This window comes from Mixophyes fleayi, chromosome 8, assembly GCF_038048845.1.
Source record: "Mixophyes fleayi isolate aMixFle1 chromosome 8, aMixFle1.hap1, whole genome shotgun sequence".
In the NCBI taxonomy this organism is placed as follows: Eukaryota; Metazoa; Chordata; class Amphibia; order Anura; family Limnodynastidae; genus Mixophyes; species Mixophyes fleayi.
The window spans coordinates 129,290,627-129,314,207 of record NC_134409.1 but is presented as its reverse complement, the minus strand read 5'-3'; the positions used below and the strand labels follow the sequence as shown (position 1 = coordinate 129,314,207).

The following is a 23,581-nucleotide window of genomic DNA, read 5'->3' as shown; positions in this document are numbered from 1 at the left end:
CCCAGGTAGATGCCCCTGCACCCATTCACACTAGAGACGCTCACTGACCCCCGTGAACTGGTTTTGGTTTTGGATCTGGATTAGCTTTGTGTTTTGGTTTTGGTGTTGGCAAAACCACCCTCCTGTGTTTTGGTTTTGGTTTTGGATTTTAGAAAAAATCATAAAATATGCTAAAATCACATAATTTTGCTCTTTTTTTGTTCCTACATTATTGTTAACCTCAATAGCACTAATTTCAAGTCATTTGCAGTCAATTTTGACCACCTCACAGGTCACAATATTATTTTCATACACTTTCGGACAAATACTGTCGGGCAGCACGGTGGCTCAGTGGTTAGCACTTCTGCCTTACAGCACTGGGGTCATGAGTTCAATTCCTGACCATGGCCTGATCTGTGTGGAGTTTGTATGTTCTCCCCGTGTTTTACGTGGGTTTCCTCCCACACTCCAAAAACATACTAGTAGGTTAATTGGCTTGTATCAAACTTGACCCTAGTCTCTCCCTCTCTGTCTGTCTGTGTGTGTATGTTAGGGAATTTAGACTGTAAACTCTAATGGTGCAGGGACAGATGTGAATGAGTTCTCTGTACAGCGCTGCGGAATTAGTGGCGCTATATAAATAAATGGTGATGATGATGATACTGCAGCGATCTGGCTGGATGGTAAGCGACAGAGCAATGACACAAACACACGGCAGTTCCTAGCACATCTAGGACACATTGACACACAGCAGTGGTAGAAAACAAAAATGGGGGTCTGCCCTCCCTCCCACCCCTCACTATTTAGGATCTTAAAAAAGAATTCAAAACTCGTGAGATCCGACGAGGTCACAATGACGTTTTGCCTCGTTTTCGATTCCGAGGGCGCCAGACAGTACCGAGCTGACTTGGCTCGGTACTCGGATCCCCTAAGTTCGGGTGTGTTCGGTTCTCAGGGGTGTTCGAGCCTGAACATCTCTAATTCACACTGAGCCTCCCCTCGGGTCATTGGGCCCCCCCTCAGTAATAACCCGGGTAACGTACAGACAGCTTTGCAACTGTGTGTAGAACAACTTATTTACAACGGTTTTAAATGAAAATGGAAAAGACAAGACACATAAAACCCCCAAGAAACAGGGTTCATTTTGCCTTTATCTCATATATTTTTAATGTGAACAAGTACAGGAAGATACATACTGTGAATCACCGGTAGCCACAAAAGAAAGTGACAAAATAATTTTACTTAATCCTCACCCTCACTCGCAGCGCCCCTCGTCTAATGACTGAGCACACAATGATTCATAATTGACAGTTGATGGTAAAGTGCAGTGATTCATAGAGTTTCATTTACTTTCATTAAATTCTATTTTGTGTTCTGCATTTAAGTTGATATAATGACAGCGCTGATTAGAAGCAGATGCGGAAGATGAATGGGATATGCGCTGAGAAAATATCTCTAATGGGCTGATACCACAAACCTGCTTAATTATTAAAGGTGAAGATTCATCAAAGTATAGAATAGTGTATTGTTGTATTTATTAAAGTGTTGTGCCATATTAAATGTATCTTTTAATGTTTACTATTTATATTATTCTTAGTTATGTAGTATAGTACAAGAGCTGGAGGTCAGTGGGCACTGACGTACCACGATTTCTCTAACCCGTTCTATGTGGTTACTTTTACCAAATGGAGGAGGGATAAAGGGTGCCTAAACTAGTATCTTGCCTAGGGCATGCTGGGATCTTATTCACAGGGGCGCACGCAGGGGGGGGGTTTCTGGTTCTCCAGAAACCCCCCCCCCTTCCGCGAACGAACGGGCACTAAACATTGCCTCTACACAGCAGCACTGTAATGTACAGCAGCCGCGGTTCTGTCACAGAAGCGTCCGCGGCGGTGCTGTATTGTACTGCACTGCCGCGGAGGCTTGTTTGACAGCGCCGTGGCTGCTGTACAGTACAGCATCGCCAAAATGGAGCTCTCTATATATTTTTTTTGGGGGGGAGGAAAAAAAATTTCATGTTTCAGAATTCTAGAGTTTTGGTACAATTCACTGAAATAAAATAAAAGTACTACTGACCTTGGTTTTATGATCCCGAAAACAGCAGGTCCCCCTGAACACTCCAATGGTCCAACACTGTAATCATCTCCTCTACTACTACTGCTTGCTTATTGAAACAGACAGCTGTGTTCAGGGACGTAGGAACAAAAATTTGCATTGGGGGGGTCAAAAGGCCAAGGTTGACTATAGGGTTGGAGCCCCTTTTTCTAGCGTTTGGTATCTCGTTTTACGACAGTTGTAACAGTGACTGTAGATATACAAGGACCCCCAATCCTATGTTAATTCTTGTCAGTGCTTCAGAGGTTGTCCAACCCTGGATTCATTGTTTATTTTGCTATAAAAATTTATTTATACATTATTAAATAAATATTATTATTAAAATTAACTACCAATTAGTACAATAGGTGGTAGAAAGCTTGAATAATTCAATTGTTCATCTTAAAAATGTATATTTTTCATAGTCATTAACCTAGTTTTTATTCAGATTTCGTTGACCGCATAATCTCATTTGATTGGAAGTATTTTTAAATCTATAGTCACTGCCTCACTGGTTATGGTCTGTGCTATAAATTTAAATTGATATATCTCATGTTTGTTACTGGACGCACCGCACGATTTCCGGGTAAAAATAAAGTGAGTAGTTGTTGATCATCAATACACGTTATTTATGAAATGCTTATGAACTGAACACTTTGATTGATTTGTTTATTTTTTAAAAAAACTATCTGTATTAAATCTATACTAAGGCAATCTATATTAAAGAACATTTTGCAGTTATACGAAGACAATCTATAATTTTAAAATCAGATATCTTGACTTCATAAAGTAGCATGAAGACTTTTGAAGTTCATGGGGGAAGGGGGGCAAAACACAGTCTTTGCCCACCCAACAGAAATCATGGGTGGGCAACTGTCCCCTCTGCCCCCCTGGTTTCTACACCCCTGGCTGTGTTGTCGATGCCCCTCCCCCTTGAGAAGAGGTGAATGTAAAGTTCACTTGGGGAGGGTTATTGACAACAATGATGTTAGTTTGATAAAGGCCAGCCTCAATAGGAGAGATTACAGCTCTGAACCCTTAGATCCTTTGGGGAAAGGGTACCGGATCTGTATGTGTAATACATTTCTTAATTTACTCCATGTGGCTTATGACTCCTCTATGCCACTGGACATCCGTCCTTTATTACAACAAACTTTTCCCAAATTCCTCCTAACGTACTGCTCCTTATGTTCTACAATAATTAGTGAAATCAAAAGGACATAGTGGATGTGTTTATTACAAAAGTCAGAAGTGTGTCTCTTGCATAACTCTAATTGCATTTTACTGCATAATAGGCACATCTTATGGGCTTTTCTCAACTTTTAACACGTAACCCCGTATGATAGTTTTAGTTTACTAGGTACCCCTAATGTTCGTTTATAACGAATACCCCTTAATGTGTGTAGATTTATTCCAAGCATCCCCTAATCTGCATAAATATATACGAAGCCTCCCATTATGCATTTAAATATTTTAAACAATCCTCTTATGATTAGTATTGTATGTGTTTAATTCTTTACTAAACAAATCTATGTTTTCGTTTCAGGATAACCCAGCCCTTTCAAGCACCTGCTGTGATCCTATAAATTGATTGAGCAACTTCCATTTCTGTGTTGTTGTTTTAGAGGTATGTTCTGGTATCAATTGCCATTTGGCGGCTCCTGGGAAACCTCTTGGTAAGTTAGGACCACCCTATTGGCCGAAGCGCCGTGACGTGGCGGGTGGCTTATCGTGCATTTGCAAATGTGTGTGTCTGAGAATTCTGCATTTTTATGTACAAGTAGAAAATCGGCACTTCTACTAGCTCACAGCAGTGTTGCTGGGAGATCTGTCTCTCTCTAAATATATCTATATATAGATATATGTTGAGAGAGAAGGAGATAGCCCTTACACCTATCTATGGTACCCCTGGGGTACATGTACAACAGTTTGAGAAGCTAGGGCATATATTAGGCCTATAACCCACTAACGTTGTAGTTGCATCAAAAAAAATGCAAAGCACATATAATAAAGGAATAAAATGCAATGCCCATATAATAATAATAAATAATAATTTTACAGATAAATATAGTGAGTGCTTAATTTTAATGAGATAAATATACATTATGTCTATACTCATCTGCCTATCAGGGCAAACTATTGCAGGATAGGATTTATATATATATATATATATATATATATATATATATATATATATATATATATATATATATATATATATATAAAAATATATAAGAATATATATGTATATATATATATATATATATATATATATATATATATATATATATATATATATACACACACACACACACACACACACACACATATATTTATATGTGTATTTATATATATTTATATATATTTATATGTACACATATATATATATATATATATATATATATAAGAATATATATCTATATAAATAAATGAGAACATATATATATATTATACTGAAAATATTTTTTGTGGACCTTTGTAGATTTACAGCTTCAACTTTCCGAGCATCAGGTGCTGATTTTACAAATGGATAAAACACAATCGCACCAGACTTCAAAGTCCATTCACGAATGAGCCTTAGTGGGTCCTGCAAATGTTTCCGCTTGGCATTCGGTCACATGACACAATGCACTCGGCCTCTGCCAGCATCAACACAATACACTGGAGCTGTGCAGCCTTTTGTGTAACACTGGTGTAAAAATGTTTCACTGTATACAAACCCGACAATTGCTGAGTTCTTCGGCTGATAAGATTAGGGTCCCACATTTCTTTCCCGGAATCCCCCTGGGTGAGAAGACAAAAAAATAAATATATAAATAAAAGGAGAAAAGAAAGGACTGAGAACACAACCATTTATCAACACAGACAGCTGATTTCTTTTGCTTATTGAGACCCAGAAAGGATGACAGATTGAGGTCTTAGGCCATTGTGGTGCAGAAGACATGCAATTACTGTCTGTCTATCCATCCCCTCTAAGGTCTACTGCTGCCTCTTTAAAGCTTGTTAGGCGTAAATGGCACAAACGGACTGGTGAAAATACAATGCAACGTCTGCAATCCTACCGAGGCCGGACCCAGTCTTCGAGAACATTTTCTTCCACTTTAGCCCTGCGCTCCCTCGCTTCATCTCTCTTCATCTACTCTCTTTCCCTCAAATAGACCAAAAAGATTTCCCTTGTTTGCACCAATATAAATCTTTATTTGTGACCTTTTGCTGCCTTTCTGCCAGATACAATAATATTGTTCCACCGTCGACCTGCACGCCCACCCGATTCCTCCTTATTTCTAACTTTCTCAGTCTAGGTCAAAACTTTGAACCCCCCCGGTGACTTTAACTGATTGGCTTGCATGTGCCCTTCTGCAACGTTTACTAATCACCTGGCTTTATCTTCCTGACTTGCATTTGTGCTCTTAAGAGCTATATCATTACGTTTTCAAGCAGAGTTGCTTATTTCGGCTGCCCTAAGATACGACACAGCTCAGCTGTGTCCGCTGTGTACAGATGAATCTAGAGACTAACTTTGTAACGTAACCATTGGTTGTAAGGTGAAACAATTTGGCCTGATGATATAACGACAAGCCTTAAAAAAATCAAAAGGAAGCTAGGAAAATCGAAGAATGTATTTTTTGGTGAAAAGCACAGGAAGGCGTGTACAATAAATGAAAGTTATCTTAACGTGGAATCCGCTTTGTTTTGCAATATATTGCTCTGCAGCTGCAATGATTGGGTGTTGGGGGGGTGGGTAAAGTTTTAGACACGCCCCTAGGCAGTGTGGACACTCCCCCTTGTGACATGACCACGCCCATTCAGGAAGTGGCCATCCTCTCTATCCAGCAAAGCTAAACTTCTTCAATGGCTCCAAAAAGGGACTGCAATTACCTCCCCTTCTATTGCAGCAGTACCAATTCAATGGCTATGTATATGTGCAGAGCACAGAAGCTCCCAGGGTACAAAACACATAGAAGAAAAAAGGCCGAGTGATATTTAAATTGTGGTGGGACCTGGGGCTGACGGACAGCTCTAAATTATTAGTGTTATTATCTTTCTGTTTAAGAAACTCCATCATATTCCAGAGTACACGTCGGGGAAATAAAACAGACATATATCATTTACAAGAATATAACTTCAGACCAATGGAATTAAATCCTTGCTCACAAGAGCTTACAATGCAATAACCAAAGCGATTACATCTGATCCTTTAATCCTCTATCTTGCTAAATGACTCGTGTTGAGATGAACATTGTAGCACTGAACGGAAGGCCGGGCGGAATGGACAGTAAGGCGTTGGTTGACATTCCTTTGCACCATTGCGTCCATCCTGAAATCGGCTAATTAAAATGCATTATGGGAAATGACATCTGTGTTCATAAACGTTCACTCATTGGGACTCATTCAGAGACTAACACATATCCGCTGTTGGAGCAGACAGGAAAAGATGCATGCCAGAAAAAGCGTATATGCCTGACGGATGCGTAGGATGCGCAATCATTAGGAGTATGTATCAATGCTAAATACAGAAGTGACATCACAATCTAATCATGTAACAAAAACATGTTTTAATACTTTATCATGTAGTGTACAAATAGCGCAATGTGGTCCGATGCGCAAGAGACAATAATGTCCTATTAATAAAGTAAGAAGCATTTACCAAGCAAAAAAATAAAACACACATCCAGTATTTAGACCTTTAAAGATTACATGGAAGTAATGCAAATTGCTAACCCTTTCCCTCTCCCGTACTGCTTCCCAGACGTAAGGAGTCGTAAGTCGAAGATACGCAAAACACTTGATACGGACGTATGGTTACTTCTCGTGCATATCAGATATCAGTTCTCTGCTCAGTGCACCTAAGCTTGACTACCAGACAAGGTCGGGGCTATCTTGATGAGCTTCGACCTGGACTTGACTTGGGCACGGCTACCACTCCTACCAGCTTCCCAGAACTCAGTTAAGTGTAGGCGATTATACTAGTTGACTTGGATCTCTGTACGTCCATAGCTGTCTCCAACAGCACGGCTCACTGCTCTCCCATCATATCCGAACCTCATGAGTTATCCACAAACCTCCTACTCTCTGTATCCTTGAGAAAGCACACACAAGCTATTATTATTGGATGGGGCCATTTTTTAAATCCTACGATCCCACCACTAACTAATGATGCCCTAGCTAATGATCCCCCCACAAAGCAGTGCTCAGTCTAAGGGGGATTACAGAAGTCATCTCTTAACAAGGAAAACAAGATCGAGTGAGTTGATTGGCTTGCAGTATGTAACCTGGCTTATATCAGGCTTGCCAGAATTTATTGAATATTTTAGCTTTAAAAAAGAAAGTTGTTACAAACAAAAACAAAATGAGCATGCAGAACACAAATCTTATTTATAATGCATGGGAATACAGATTTAGGGAAGGAGGTAGAAGAAGAATACTGACAGCACCGGAGAGTCTAGTAGTCAAAGTATTCCATTGTTACGAATATGTACAACTGGGAGTCATATTAATAAGGGGGACCACCAAGTGTTAGCTATTTTAAATGAGTTACTGAAAATGAATTCACTTCATGTGTATGATACGTACAGTGTAGGCTATTCTTTGTTTCAAAGCCCCCATGTAAAAATCCTGTGTTATTCTTCGTTAATATTGATTAGTTTATTTCAGTGGTTGTTAAAGCTATTTTTGATACCCCCCCCAATAGATTATGTTTTAGTGGCTTCATTAGTCGTGCCCAGGGGAATTAATCTATTTGATTGGATGAGAAATTATCACACCTGTTCCAAAGAGGGGTAAATCCTTAAACCACAACTTGTTGGAGGTCCACGAGGATCGGACATTAGAATCTCATTAACATTGATATTTATAAAACACAATACAGTGAATAAAAAGCAAAGTAAGACAAAATGTATTTTCCCTATCTACAGGACAATTTAAAAGGAATGAGGAACATTGATTTAGACAGTTAAGCAACACGTGCAGCCTTAGGATTATATTAACTAAATATCCTGAAAAGGGAAAAAGTGGAGGTGTTGCCCATAGCAACCAATCAGATTCTAGCTATCATTTATCTATTGCATTCTAGAACATGACAGCTAGGGGTCTGATTCATTAAGGATCTTAACTTAAGAAACTTCTTATTTCAGTCTCCTGGACAAAACCATGTTACAATGCAAGGCGTGCAAATTAGTATTCTGTTTTGCACATAAGTTAAATACTGACTGTTTTTTCATGTAGCACACAAATACTTGATAGCTTATTTGTACACTGAAATTTAAAGTTGATATTTGTGTGCTACATGAAAAAACAGTCAGTATTTAACTTATGTGCAAAACAGAATACAAATTTTTCACCCCTTGCATTGTAACATGGTTTTGTCCAGGAGACTTAAATAAGAAGTTTCTTAAGTTAAGATCCTTAATGAATCAGGCCCTAGAATCTGATTGGTTGCTATGGGCAACACTTCAAATTTTGCTTTTTAGACGGTTTAATAAATATAGCCCTTAGAGCAGGGGTGGGCAAACCTGTCCTCAAGGGCCATATCCAGTTCATGTTTTTAGGATTTCTTTAATCATGTACAGCTGAGTTAATCTATTTGGCTGGGTCAGTAATTATCCCACCTGTTTCTACAGACAGAAATCCTAAAAACATGAACTGGATATGGCCCTTGAGGACAGGTTTGCCCACCCCTGCCTTAGAGCCTCTTCACAATCCCAGTTTCTACAAATTACTTGTACCACCCCTCCCTTGGGTGCCCAGTGTTGACGATTAGGGGGCTAAGGGGAGGGGGAGGGGGGGGGGGGGTTCAGCAGACTGAAGCAGCAGCAAAGTATGGATAGGGTGGACAGACCAAAATGCCTATATCTTTGTGTAAGGTGGTATTAGGGGGTTCCACATCAGCCACAAGTAATATTTAAAATAGTCCCTGGCAGGTGTCCAGAGAATGAACAAATTGAATGATTGTCTCCCGACACAAATCGCAAGGTGCGTCCTCTACCACCTAACCATCATCATCAACATTTATTTATATAGCGCCAGCAAATTCCGTAGCGCTTTACAATAACCATAGAGCTCATTAGCATTGTCATTCTGTTTGCACAAGCGGCAATGAATCGTATTCACAAAAAACAACAACAACAACAACATTGTTTGACAGATCATTAGCAGGGGAAGAAAATCTAAAATAAATAAATAAACAAAAGGCGACAAATTGGCATTTCGCAGCCACCGCCGACTAATGAACTAATCTTCCAAAGACCAGAGAAATTGATGCCCCATCACGGAGCAGATTACAGCGAGCAGCAGCTATACGGGGAGATGTCTCTTTGGTGGATTTAAAAAAAAAATACCCATATATTTTAACCCCTCGCTGCCCATGAAGCGGCAATGTACTGACTAGAATTTTAAGTAAAATTGTCCAAATGGTCAGTTGAAAGCGAATTATGCTGGATTTGTACGTAGGGGTTGATTTTATTTTTTATTTCTTCCAGAAATGTCCACTAAAGCTTCGGGCAGAGATAATTTTATTTATTTGCCAATTTGCATTTATTAATATGAGCGGAGGCAGCTAGGCTTGAGTGACTGAGATTAAGTGAAATATCAGTCATAAAGGTCCATTTACATAACTGCGGATGGGGTGGATGAATACGTATTTTGGAGAGGGGGGGTATTTGTAGTGTAGCAGGTGGTAAAATCATATCTAACATTTCTGTGGACTGCTAGCCTGCATAATGACGGCTATAAATGTGAACAAATATAAAAAAAAACAGATTTACACTTTGGAGAACGTTGTGTAAATACAGCAAGCAGATTAGTGTATCAAGAATGCTGATTGGACGGTCGGCAATGTCAATGTTAGGAAAACATTGTGCTCATTATCACCCAGTATAAACATATCTCTGTAAAGAAAAACTCCAACCAAAATTAAAATGATAGTTTAATACATCATTCTACACAGCTAGCACAGCCATAGGGGACCAATCTCCAGGATCTCCGTCATTATCAAGATACTTATCCCTGGCACCTGATCAAGGTTAAATTTGCAGTTCCATACTCTGACACCTCTTGTGTTGAGAACACTGATTGGATAACTGTTTAGGTATCCATTCATTGCTCTCAGCCAAACTTTCTCCACCGCTGGCAGGAGAACTGATGACTGGGATGCTGGGACACTAGGACACTGGGTCCCCCCCAAAAAATTAAATTAATATCACCTAATAAAATAACCCACTTAGAAATCAAATTCTGATGATCATATTCCTTTTAGAGAATTCTTTAACCCTTCGGTACAGTGCAGGTTCATCTTCTCCGCTCAGCTCATGTCATACGTGATGACAGAATGTAGGAAACAAGCCATAAGACCGGAGGACACAGCAAACAATGCACAGTGTCACTAATAATATTGTCCTAGGAGTTGTCTCTTAAAAGGTGATCTCTTGGAGAAATGAAATCTCTCTCTCTGTCTTTCTGTGCTCACAGGCCTGGACGGTAGATGATCTGCCCACCCACAGCGGCACAATACATCCACGTTGCAAACACTGTGGAGGTTTCTTGCTCCTACACTAAACTAAAATGCTGTACACTGATTTATCGCTATTTTGTCCCAATAAAGAGCTTCACTGGAATCAACCGTTGGAAGTTTCATGGCTGCACAAAGTAAACCTAATTTGTAATTTACCAAATACACTGGATGCGTAGCGCCAATCGCTTTGATTTTCCTCATGTGTGCCTAGATGGTCTACCCAACTTACATCAAAGCATAAACCTACCCCCCACTGTCAGATGACACTTCTGCACCTTAAAAGTGGGCCTAGGGTTGTGGGGAGGTGGAAAGATCTCTAAAGATGGAGTGAAAAAAATATATATATATATACACATATATACAAACACAAAATCATGTACAAGAGTTTGAGAATGACACAAATATTATTTTTCACAAAATCTGCTGCCTCAGTTTTTATGATGGCAATTTGCATATATTCCAGAATGTCATGAAGAGTGATCAGATGAGTTGCAATTAATTTCAAAGTCCCTCTTTGCCATGACAATGAGCTTTATCCCCAAAACAACATTTCCACTGCTTTTCAGCCCTGCCACAAAAGGACCAGCTGACATCAAGTCAGTGATTCTCTTGTTAACACAGAGTATTGATGAGGACAAGACTGGAGATCACTCTGTCATGCTGATTGAGTTAAAATAACAGACTGGAAGCTTTAAAAGGAGGGTGGTGCTTGAAATCATTGTTCTTCCTCTGTTAAGCATGGTTATCTGCAAGGAAACACGTGCAGTCATCAATGCTTTACACAAAAAGGGCTTCACAGGCAAGGATATTGCTGCTAGTAAGATTGCACCTAAATCAACCATTCATCGGATCATCAAGAACTTCAAGGAGAGAGGTTCAATAGTTGTGAAGAAGGCTTCAGGGTGCCCAAGAACATCCAGCAAGCGCCAGGACCGTCTCCTAAAGTTGATTCAGCTTAGGGATTCGGGGCACCACCAGTGCAGAGCTTGCTCAGGAATGGCAGCAGGCAGGTGTGAGTGCATCTGCACGCGCAGTGAGGTGAAGACTTTTGGAGGATGACCTGGTGTCAAGAAGACCAGCAAAGAAGCCGCTTCTCTCCAGGTTAAACATCAGGGACAGATTGATATTCTGCAAAAGGTACAGGTATTGGACTGCTGAGGACTGGGGTAATGTCATTTTCTCCGATGAATTCCTTTTCAGATTATTTGGGGCATCTGGAAAAGCGCTTGTCCAGAGAAGGAAAGGTGAGCGCTACCATCAGTCCTGTGTCATGCCAACAGTAACGCATCCTGAGACTATTCATGTGTGGGGTTGCTTCTCAGCCAAGGGAGTGGGCTCACTCACAATTTTGCCTAAGAACACAGCCATGAATAAAGAATGGTACCAAAACATCCTCCAAGAGCAACTTCTCCCAACCATTTGCCCATATATCCCTATAATACACCTCACCTGCCATTATGGCTTTGGAGAGAGGAATAGACAGATAATTAGAAGGAAATAATCTCTACTTTCCCTTTATGACATACCGAATGATACATAAGAATTCTCCCCAACGGGCCTCCTCTGATATAACCCCCCCTGTCCCTATACATCCCAGCTGCCGTGTACAACCTGACATCTCTGTCTTGTCATCTTGAAGCCCTGAAACAATTTAACGTTATTTTACATCAACCAGAAGAATCTCTGATGCAACGTTGAAAATGAATTCCATATAGGTCCATATTTATGTTTGACAGATATAAGACAATGGTGCTACATAGTTATTCTAGACAAAAGCTACACAGGACTCAATAAAAAATATGCATTTCCACAGGGGAAACCTGATAAAATGCTCTGGCAAACTGTGGCTCTCCCAGAGGCATGCTGGGATATGTAGTTCCACTACACCTTGATAGTCTGCTTTATTATACAATAAGTAAATCTAACAAATTGCTCACATATGTGAAAGCCTCTTTATTTTATAGAACCATCCACCTCATGTGATCAATGTAAATAATTGAGGTAAATTATTTAGATATGTGGCTGAATGTTGGACAAAATTACAATTTAGGTTCCGTTAACCTTTAAGTGACACCTATGTAGCTAAAGTTATTCAAAGTAAAATCTTAGGAGTATATTTACTAATCTGCGGGTTTGAAAAAGTGGAGATGTTGCCTATAGCAACCAATCAGATTCTAGCTGTCATTTTGTAGAATGCACTAAATAAATGAAAGCTAGAATCTGATTGGTTGCTATAGGCAACATCTCCACTTTTTCAAACCCGCAGTTTAGTAAATCTAGCCCTTAGTCTATCTCAGTTCTCTTTGATACACAGTTCCAAGAAGCTTTCCTATGTGTAATTAGAGTAAAATGGATCCTTTTAGGATTGCAAAGGCTTCATTTGTGTGCATACGTGTTTAATAAATATTATTTCAATTGGACAGAAGTAGGATAATAGCAGTTTTGGAGAGATGATCATCTTGTAAAACACTACACAACACAGAGGGAACAGTATATGCCAAATAGTCTAATGAATAATACATGAAATACTTAAAACAAACCAGAACCGTGTGGGCTTCTTATAAAACACCAGGATAACTTGTTAATAAGCTATCAGATTGGGACCCCGAGAAGTCGTCTGTGCCCAGGGTTTGTTTCAGTGTTTTAATGAACCGAGAGCTGGCACAGATCTGTCATTCAATCACAGCATTGGAGTCCCACCGAGAAACAGCTGCTCCAACAAGCCCAGATGTTCCGTCCTACCGACAGCACTGTCACAACATCAACAAAACGTGTGATGAGATTACCCCAGCACTGCGCTATTTTTAGGCTCTACAATTCCAAGCCATTATAGCAGAGCTTTGCTGTAATTACGTTTTAAAGGTAAAGACGAGAAAATCTTAGAAGTGGTCCAGATATTTCTTTTACCATCTTCTGCGATAGGACAACAAGAAGGAAGTTTACGGATCTCCATCTATTGTTGAAATACCGGCTTGCATAGCAAACTGGCATAACTATAGGGATATATACGCGTAAGCTACTAAATGTCGCTTTGCCGTCCTGTTCGGTAACCTGTACCAGAGTAGCCAATTAGCACTGAGGCTTCTGTGCCCAGATATAGAGTTTCAGATCCACTAATGTGGAAACAAAATAAAATAAAATAATAATTTAGAAATACATAGATAACACTTATTTTGAAAAAAACATTAAAACATATTTAAAAACCTTTATGCATAAAAAAAAGTTTTATTCAAAGAATAAAATGATTTAATTGATTATCTATCTATCTAATACCTATCTCATATCTATCTATCTCTCATATCTACCTATGTATCTATTATCTACCTAATATCTACCTATCTATCTATCTTTTATATCTATCTATTTCTTCTATCTCATATCTACCTATGTATCTATTATATAATATCTATCTATCTCATATCTATCTATCTATCTATCTCATATCTATCTATCTCATATCTATCTATCTCATATCTATCTATCTCTCTATCTCATATCTACCTATGTATCTATTATATAATATCTATCTATCTCATATCTATCTATCTATCTCATATCTATCTCATATCTATCTATCTATATCTATCTATCTCATATCTATCTATGTATCTATTATCTATCTAATATCTACCTATCTATCTCATATCTATCTATCTCATATCTATCTATCTCTCATATCTACCTATCTATCTATTATCTACCTATCTATCTATCTATCTATCTCTTATATCTATCTATTTCTTCTATCTATCTCATATCTATCTATCTCTCTATCTCATATCTACCTATGTATCTATTATATAATATCTATCTATCTCATATCTATCTATCTATCTCATATCTATCTCATATATATCTATCTATTTCATATCTATCTATCTCATATATATCTATCTATTTCATATCTATCTATCTCATATCTATCTATGTATCTACTATCTATCTAATATCTACCTATCTATCTCATATCTATATATCTATCTATCTCATATCTATATATCTATCTACCTATCTATCTCATATCTATCTATCTCATATCTATCTCAAATCTATTATCTATCTATATATCTATCCATCTCAAATCTACCTATCTATCTATCTATCTATCTATCTCATATCTATCTATCTATTATCTATCTATATATCTCTCTATCTATTATCTATCTATATATCTCTCTATCTATCTATCTATCTCATATCTATCTATCTCATATCTATCTATCTATCTATATATCTCTCTATCTATCTATATATCTATCTATCTCATATCTATCTATCTATCTATCTCATATCTATATAGCTATCTCATATCTATCATCTATCTCTCTATCTATCTAATATCTATCATCTATCTATCATCTATCTATATCTCTATCTCATATCTATCTATCTATCTCTCTATCTATCTATATATCTATCTATCACATATCTATCTATCTATCTATCTCATATCTACATATCTATGGATCTATCTACCTATCTACCTATATATTTATCTTTTTATCTATCTCATATCTATCTATCTGTAATGGGATGTCCGTGTTCTCCTTCACAATGTAATCTATTTTTAATCAGTAATCAAAGCAGTAATCGGCTAAACACATCCTTCTATGCAATATGTGCATGTAACCACTAACTGGAGAAAGGGATTCTAACTCTGTGTAATTACATTGCATATTGTATATATTAATATATGCAATGCATTAGCGGCTATACAAGAGACCGTACACCAGCAGCTCCTATCCTGCCTCATCTCTATGGAGAGCTGCAAGCGGCAAAACACATAATTGCTAATATGCGATTTCCATCTAATTTGTCTGAGGAGGCATTTGATGAATCCATTAGTACCACAGCACAGTAGGAGCGAGCATTCAGGGAGATCTCTAACCATGAGGGATCAGTGTGACTCTGTGCTGGGGGATTCTCTCCTCTTCAGCACTCCGGACAGCGACGTCTGAGCAGTCTGAACTCTGGTTGGTTCAGAAGCCTTTCTATGATAGACATGGAGAGAGGACGCCTGGGGAACAGTATTATTATTTATCATGGAAACAGCTGAAAGTGGACCTGTTATCGTCCCATAAAACCTAAGAGTCCTGCATTTAATTTCTAGAAAGCTGGTTTTACTACAAGCACATTATAGTCAGATGAAGGAGCCATAGGACCCTGGGGAAGCTGGAACTTACAATTATATCAATAAGTGTAGCAGCTTACAGAAAGGGGAGAGAGTTCAGTTTAGGATCTTATGGTAAAGTAAGTCTAGAAGGGGGAGGAGGGCAGGTGCCTTTTGCACTTTTTTGGCAGGACCCCTCAGAGACAGGCTACAAATTCTCCATGATCACATCCTCTGCTTCCTTATTGGCTGACAGCACAGCCACACAGTTACAGGGATTGACAGGCTTCTCTCATACCCAGTAAATATCTCCTAGCACCCTGATTGGTGGATGGCACTGGCTGCATATATAATGCCACCACGCATATATATGGTTCTGTGTTTGTGCCAATCCGGCAACTGCTCGGGCTGACCAGAGTATTGAGGCCATTTCGGGAGAATCCCTCCAATATTCTAGTGGCCAGACCTTGCCCCCTGTGATAATGTCATTGATTGCTCCTTCCCAAGAATGTTGTCTTGTATTGTATATAGATCACTAGAATGCTGATTGCATTGTATATAGATCACTAGAATGCTGACTGTATTGTATATAGATCACTAGAATGCTGACTGTATTGTATATAGATCACTAGAATGCTGACTGTATTGTATATAGATCACTAGAATGCTGATTGCATTGTATATAGATCACTAGAATGCTGACTGTATTGTATATAGATCACTAGAATGCTGACTGTATTGGGCAGCATGGTGGCTAAGTGGTTAGCACATCTGCCTCACAGCACTGGGGTCATGAGTTCAATTCCCAACCCGACCTTATCTGTGTGGAGTTTGTATGTTCTCCCCGTGTTTGCATGGGTTTCCTCCAGGTGCTCCAGTTTCCTCCCACACTCCAAAAAAACATACTAGTAGGTTAATTGGCTGCTATCAAAATTGACTCTAGTCTCTGTCTGTCTGTATGTGTATGTTAGGGAATTTAGACTGTAAGCTCCAATGGGGCAGGGACTGATGTGAGTGAGTTCTCTGTACAGCGCTGTGGAATCAGTGGCACTATATAATTAAATGGTGATGATGATGTATTGTATATAGAACACTAGAATGCAGACTGTATTGTATATAGATCACTAGAATGCTGACTGTATTGTATATAGATCACTAGAATGCAGACTGTATTGTATATAGATCACTCAAATGCTGACTGTATTGTATATAGAATGCTGACTGTATAGTATATAGATAACCAGAATGCTTTCTGCATTGTATTTAGATCACTAGGAAGCTGACTTTTTGTATATCAATCACTAGAATGCTGCCTGTATTGTATATAGATCACTAGAGTGCTGACTGTTTTGTATATAGATCACTCAAATGCTGAATGTATTGTGTATATAGATCACTAACTTGCTGACTGTATTGTATATAGATCACTAGAATGCTGACTGTATTGTATATAGATCACTAGAATGCAGACTGTATTGTATATAGATCACTCAAATGCTGACTGTATTGTATATAGAATGCTGACTGTATAGTATATAGATAACCAGAATGCTTTCTGCATTGTATTTAGATCACTAGGAAGCTGACTTTTTGTATATCAATCACTAGAATGCTGCCTGTATTGTATATAGATCACTAGAGTGCTGACTGTTTTGTATATAGATCACTCAAATGCTGAATGTATTGTGTATATAGATCACTAACTTGCTGACTGTATTGTATATAGATCACTAGAATGCTAACTGTATTGTATATAGATCACTAAAATGCTGCCTGAATTATATATTCACTAGTAGAATAGGTTTTCTGTTTTGAATATAGGTCACTTGAATGCTCTTTGTATTGTATATAGGTCACTGAAATAATCTCTGCATTGAATAGAAGTTGGATGTGGCTGGTAGGTGTTGATTTGATTATAACTCTTTGGCATAACAGTTTATAATATATATTATTGGTTATATAAAACCACGGCCACACACAGTTGTAGAAAAGCCAGAGCTACTTGCATGTGTTTGCCCCCTCAGTCCATACTTAGATCATAAATGATCTAAGTATGTCACAAGTACCGAAATATAGAGAATATAGAGAATTACGGTAACATTGATAACTGTAGGTGTAATCATCCACCCAAACACATTCATTAAAACAATGCAAGGTGCGCAAAGTAGCTCCGATGCGGTTTAGAAAATGAAATCCAATGTATGATTGGTGGCTTTGGCTTACAGCACCTTAGTAGACATAACACTATTGAGCTGGCTCTTTTGTGCCCAAAAAAAAGTTTTAAAAAGGAGAAAGAAACTTTTTTTTGCAAACACCTAAAACACAAAATGCACAGCAGGCACTAAAAATATGATCATATTAGCATTAAGCACTCCTTGTTGGTGCTCTAGCAATGGTGCAATTAAAATAGTTGATATCTCCTCTTCCCTTTTCAGTGCCTGGCTGTCATCCCCGTGGACCAGTCACTAAGTGGAAACAAGTCTGTTCCAGACAGTTGGAGATTGGCTATTTTCAGGTACTCTGCCACAGTTCCCAGGAGACTGAAGGTTCCTTGTTAGAGTATAACCAGTGGCCTTTTCCTTCTCTGCTCACTCCAATACCTCTTGACAGATTCCAGCGCGATATTGATGTCATTTTCCTGAATGTCCTCAGAGATGCTGCTGTGCGGTTCACTGCACTTTCTTGTACGCTTTAGAATCATTTAGATGTTGGCTGATAACCGCGTGCGCCTCTATCTCTCTTTGGAGCCTCAGTTTGGGTAGAAATGGCCACAGCTGAATCTCTCCTCACTTCAAGCTGTTTGACCTTTCTGCATTATTCATCAGATGGCTCAGAAGCCAGGTAACTGGAATAGGGGACTTTAAACAGCAGCAGGACATTCTTAGTATGGCCACAAGCTTTCTCGTTATCATCTAAATATTTCCTGCATCTATCTCAGACATATCTATCTTTTAATCCCAGATTTACATTCCATATGGTTTCTATTTTTCTCTGTTATTAGGTATATCTTACAGCAATAATATCCACCTATTGTGCCCTCTTTCTCGGTCTTTCCTATACAGTCCAGGGAAAACTTAGGCGTTTTGACATTAAAGGCAAAAATGTCATCCCCCTAAGCTTGAAAGACATAAAAGTGACAAGTTATAAAGACAGTCTCATTGACCCCTTGCTCTTAAGATCCATTCAAGACATAAATAAAGCAGTATTTTAGGAGAAAAGTCTTTTTATGTGACTTTTTATATGATTTTGTTTTATATTTTTAGTAGAGATGCTCGGGTTGGTTTTCTGAAAACCGAGCCCATCCGAACTTAGGGGATCAGACTAGGCTTGTGAGCCGGCTCGGTACTTTTACGTGTCGTTGGATCTGAATCGAGGCGAAACATCATTGTTGCGTTGTTGGATCTCGCGTGTTTTGGATTCCATAGGAGATCCAGTGCCATTGCTCACACAGAAACAGGAGGGGTAGCAGTGTTCTTGTCACTCTCCAGTCTACAGTGACATTGCTCAGTGCCATTGCTCTCACAGAAACAGGGGTAGCAGTGTTTTTGTCACTCTCCAGTCTCCAGTGACATTGCACAGTGCCATTGCTCATACAGAAACAGGGGTAGCAGTGTTCTTGTCACTCTCCAGTCTCCAGTGACATTGCTCAGTGCCATTGCTCACACAGAAACAGGAGAGGTAGCAGTATTCTTGTCACTTGACAAAAATTGACCGGAAATGACTGAAAATTAATGTTATTGAGGTTAGTAATAATGTACGAACAACAAAAAAAAGAGCCAAATTATGTGACTTTAGCCAAAAAAATTGAGATTTTAGAAAAAAATAGAGATCCAAAACCAAAATCAAAAACACATGGAGCGGTTTTGCCAAAACCAAAACACAAAGTTAATCCAGATCCAAAACCAAAACACGGGGGTCAATGAACATATCTAATTTTTAGGCACTTTTTTTTTTTTAAAGTTTACATTTTTTATTGAACTCTGCAATCACTAGATAGGAGAAAAAAAGAAGAAGGAGGTTACATTAACATTCAAATCACACCTCCCAACCTTCCCAAAATGAGGCAGCTTTCGGTGCCAAAGTTGGGGAGAGATTTTGTCCCCTGCTGCTCTGCACGGCAATAAGGGGAGGGGGACAAGAGAACGGGGCAGCCTAGCCCTTCAAAAAATGCTAGACAGATCCCCTGGGTGTGGCCACCTCCACTCAGGATATGATCACTCCCCCAGTGTGCCGTAGCGACGCCCCCTTCCCGCTGCCAGAGAATCCACCGTTGGTGTGTATGTTAAAATACATGCAAAAAGTATTCAATGTGCTCAACAAAGAGAGTAGAACATAATACTAGAGTGGGAACTCCACTCAAAGAGTTATACATCTGGGACCTATGCAAAAACGGGTTCCTGCAAGTTATGTCCTCTGAATACTTATTAATGCAGAGTGTTCTCTTTCTGGGGATCTAGAATGAGGGTGGGGAGGGAAGTAAAGCGGAAGAATGGGGGAAGGATGGAAATGAGGGAGGAAGCCTTATGGGGTAAGCTTAGCTAATGCCTGGATTTGGGGAGACGTGATATTGGATTGGTTTTATGATATTTGGTCATTGATTAAGCCTGTAATAATTTCAATGGAGGAAACATGCCATATATGATTTATCAGAGCAGATCTCGAGGGTGGAGGGGGCTTCCTCACTCTCTGGCTCTTTAAATAGTTACAAAGAATTGCTGAGTTGGATTATGGACTTTATGGGTCTGTTTTAGGAGGAGTGCGGATGGATCATTATGTATTTAGAAATCAGTTAACCTCCTCAGTATGGATGACAGGGGTGTTCAAGAAACGCTGGTAAAGGGAATTCCCACCATATATTGAGGAAAGTGCCAACATTGCCACAATTTCTCCAACAATGATCAGATGACAAAGAATAAATATGGTGGATCTTGTCTTCAACCATCGGAATTCTCATAGATCCCAACACTAATAGAGGCTTTAGCAGCCAGTTTTTAATGAAGGACAATTCCTCATTGTCCAGCGATATCCCAAGTTCTCTGTCCCAGGCTGCCTCATGCAATTTCCAAAGGGTTGTATCAGGTTTTAAGTTAGACGGAAATTGTGCCCTTTTTGCCAACACTATAAATACAGTTTCTTTCAAAGGAGGATTGCAAGATGTGATTATTTCATTGAGATTGAAGGGGCAGAAAAAGGTGCATTTTGTGAGAATCTGCTGTAATACCAGCTAGAGACAACAGGTGGCAGTGCACGATCAACACTGACAACTACACATTCCTTTTCACTTACTGCAATCAGCACTTTGCTAAAGGTCAAATCGCAGAACAAAGAGAAAGGTCAGGAACAAGCCAGGAGTCAGGAACCAATATACAAATAACAGGAGCAAGGGAACAGAATAAAGCACGCTGGAGTTGGTGAAACCAATACTCTGGCACAGACATATGGGAGGAGGTGCCTTATATATCCTAACCTGGCCCTTGATAGGTGGAGGAAGATTGTGGCAGTCAGGTGCACCTGACTGCTGGCATGCCGAGTAAAGAAGCGTCCTGTCGCCTAGCAATGGTACACGAGCCTTCTGCGCATTCGCGCCCCGGCGAACCCGGAAGTACGTCCCGTTGCCCCGTCCTGTTTTACTAGGCAACGGGACGAGATCTGCTCTGAGACACTCGTGATGCGCTCGCAGTGAATGTCGGGCGTGTTGACGTCATCACGCCAGACATTCACTGCGAGCACAGCATGGGGGAGCACAGCGACGAAGTACAGAAGTGGATTCAACTTATCGCGATTGAAAGGTAAGTTAAGAGGGGGATTTGAAAAAAAAAAAAAAATGACTTTACTTTTATAGTTGAAATTGTATGGATCGTTTAAGTTGGGTATATATATCCTCTTTTTTTTTTTTTTACTTATATATTTATATATAGGGGCCCCGGTGCACTGCTGTGCCCGGGGGCCCATACTGTTGTTAAGGTGGCCCTGACCACGACTGACAGCTGTGGACGTTGATTCCTCAGGTTTACCTGCACCTTGTGTCACAATAGACGTCTGCAGCAAATAACTTTCACACGCTGCAGTTCTGAATGTAGCTCCTGCCATTGTTCAAACAGGGCCTGATACTTTACATAAGGAAAGACAAAGGGTAGATAAGCGGCATATAAGGGGTAGATAAGGGGTATAAGGAGTGTAGAAAGGGGTAGGTAAGGAGAGTAGATAAAACGTAGATAAGGTGGTTATATAAAGGGTAGATAGGGAGGGTATATAAGGGGTAGATAGGGAGGGTATAAAAGGGGTAGATAGGGAGGGTATAAAAGGAGGGTAGATAAGATGTAGATAAGGATAGATAAAGAGGGTATATGTGGGGTAGATAAGGAGGGTACATAAGGAGGGATAGATAAGGTGGTTATATAAGGGGTAGATAAGGAGCGTGTATAAGGGGTAGATAAGGAGCGTGTATAAGGGGTAGATAAGGAGGGTATATAAGGAGGGGTAGATAAGGAGCGTGTATATGGGGTAGATAAGGAGGGTATATAAGGAGGGGTAGATAAGGAGCGTGTATAAGGGGTAGATAAGGAGGGTATATAAGGAGGGGTAGATAAGGAGCGTGTATAAGGGGTAGATAAGGTGGGTATATAAGGGGTAGATAAGGGGCAGATAAGGAGGGTATATAAGGAGGGGTAGATAAGGAGGGTATATAAGGAGGGGTAGATAAGGAGCGTGTATATGGGGTAGATAAGGAGGGTATATAAGGGGCAGATAAGGAGGGTATATAAGGAGGGGTAGATAAGGAGTGTGTATAAGGAGGGTAAAGTGGTTCTCAGATGATGTTCAGAACCTGAATAAATTCCTTAGTTCCAACAGAAATAACATCTCCTCTCTGTCACCTCTGTGTGCACTCAGCAGAAGTTGGAACAATTTACTTTTTGGCTACGATGCTGAGGGCAGCCTATCAATATTTGACTAGTCTGCTCTTACCTGAGGGCAGTACCACTGTGGGATGGCTGAGTGGAAGTAAACACAGCGTTGTGACAGTGCGCAGCGAGCGCTGGCAGTACAGATATCTCCTTCACCGCCTCAAAATACAGACACAAAATGCCACCGGCCTCCTGAGAGTGCTAGGAATGTGTCCGCACGACACAACAACACATTAACCCATTTTATCCCTCCGGAGGTGCTGGACATTATCCACATTTTGTAAGAAAAGGTAAAGAACTGTTAGCTAAAATATTAGATGAAATCATTACCTTTTTTTTACATAGCTGGGCTCATTTAATCGAGCATAGGTAAATGTTTGCATGATTTAGAATTTTCTTAATAAAAAGTGTTTGACTAGGACATACCTGCAAACATTCAAACATGCAAACTCGGGATTAAATAAGCCCCACCCCAAATACACCCAGACCCGCCCCTCTCTGCACAAAAACACCCCCTTTGGGACAAAACTCTATTTTCACAAAAATCGTATCCTTTTAGGGGTCCACAAATCAGGACTGTCCAGACGATATTGGGACAGTTGGAACGTATGGACTAGGGTCCGAGCACCTTATTGTATTCAATATTCATCTTATGCACGTATGGGATGTCCACAACAAAGCAGGTGGAAATAGAACAAAGTAGCAGGAAGCCACAGACTGAGAGTTATATAGTGGAAGGAGCAGGGTCCTCCAGCAGCACAGAGTATATCAGGAGATGAGTGATGTGTTAGTGAGGACAGGGCTGCATGTGACAGGGGCAGTGACATGATGTGAGGAGGGGAATGGAGGCAGCAGTAAGTCACAGACTGAGAGTTATATAGTGGAAGGAGCAGGGTCTCCAACAGTATAGTAGTCATGTGAGGTTCTTATCAATTGATGCAGAAAGTTTGTATATGCACCTCTGTATGAAACAACATTCATATA

The 23,581-nt window shown here is 39.6% G+C and overlaps 1 protein-coding gene across 1 annotated transcript in view; it reads right to left on the bottom strand.

Moving 5' to 3' along the window:
* CPNE9 (copine family member 9) overlaps nt 1–23,581 on the bottom strand; it is a 118,170-nt gene that overhangs the window by 43,496 nt on the left and 51,093 nt on the right. Inside the window, exon 3 of the mRNA XM_075183495.1 lies at nt 4,794–4,857. Coding sequence (XP_075039596.1) covers nt 4,794–4,857 — 64 coding nt within the window. The remainder of the gene's footprint in view (nt 1–4,793; nt 4,858–23,581) is intronic.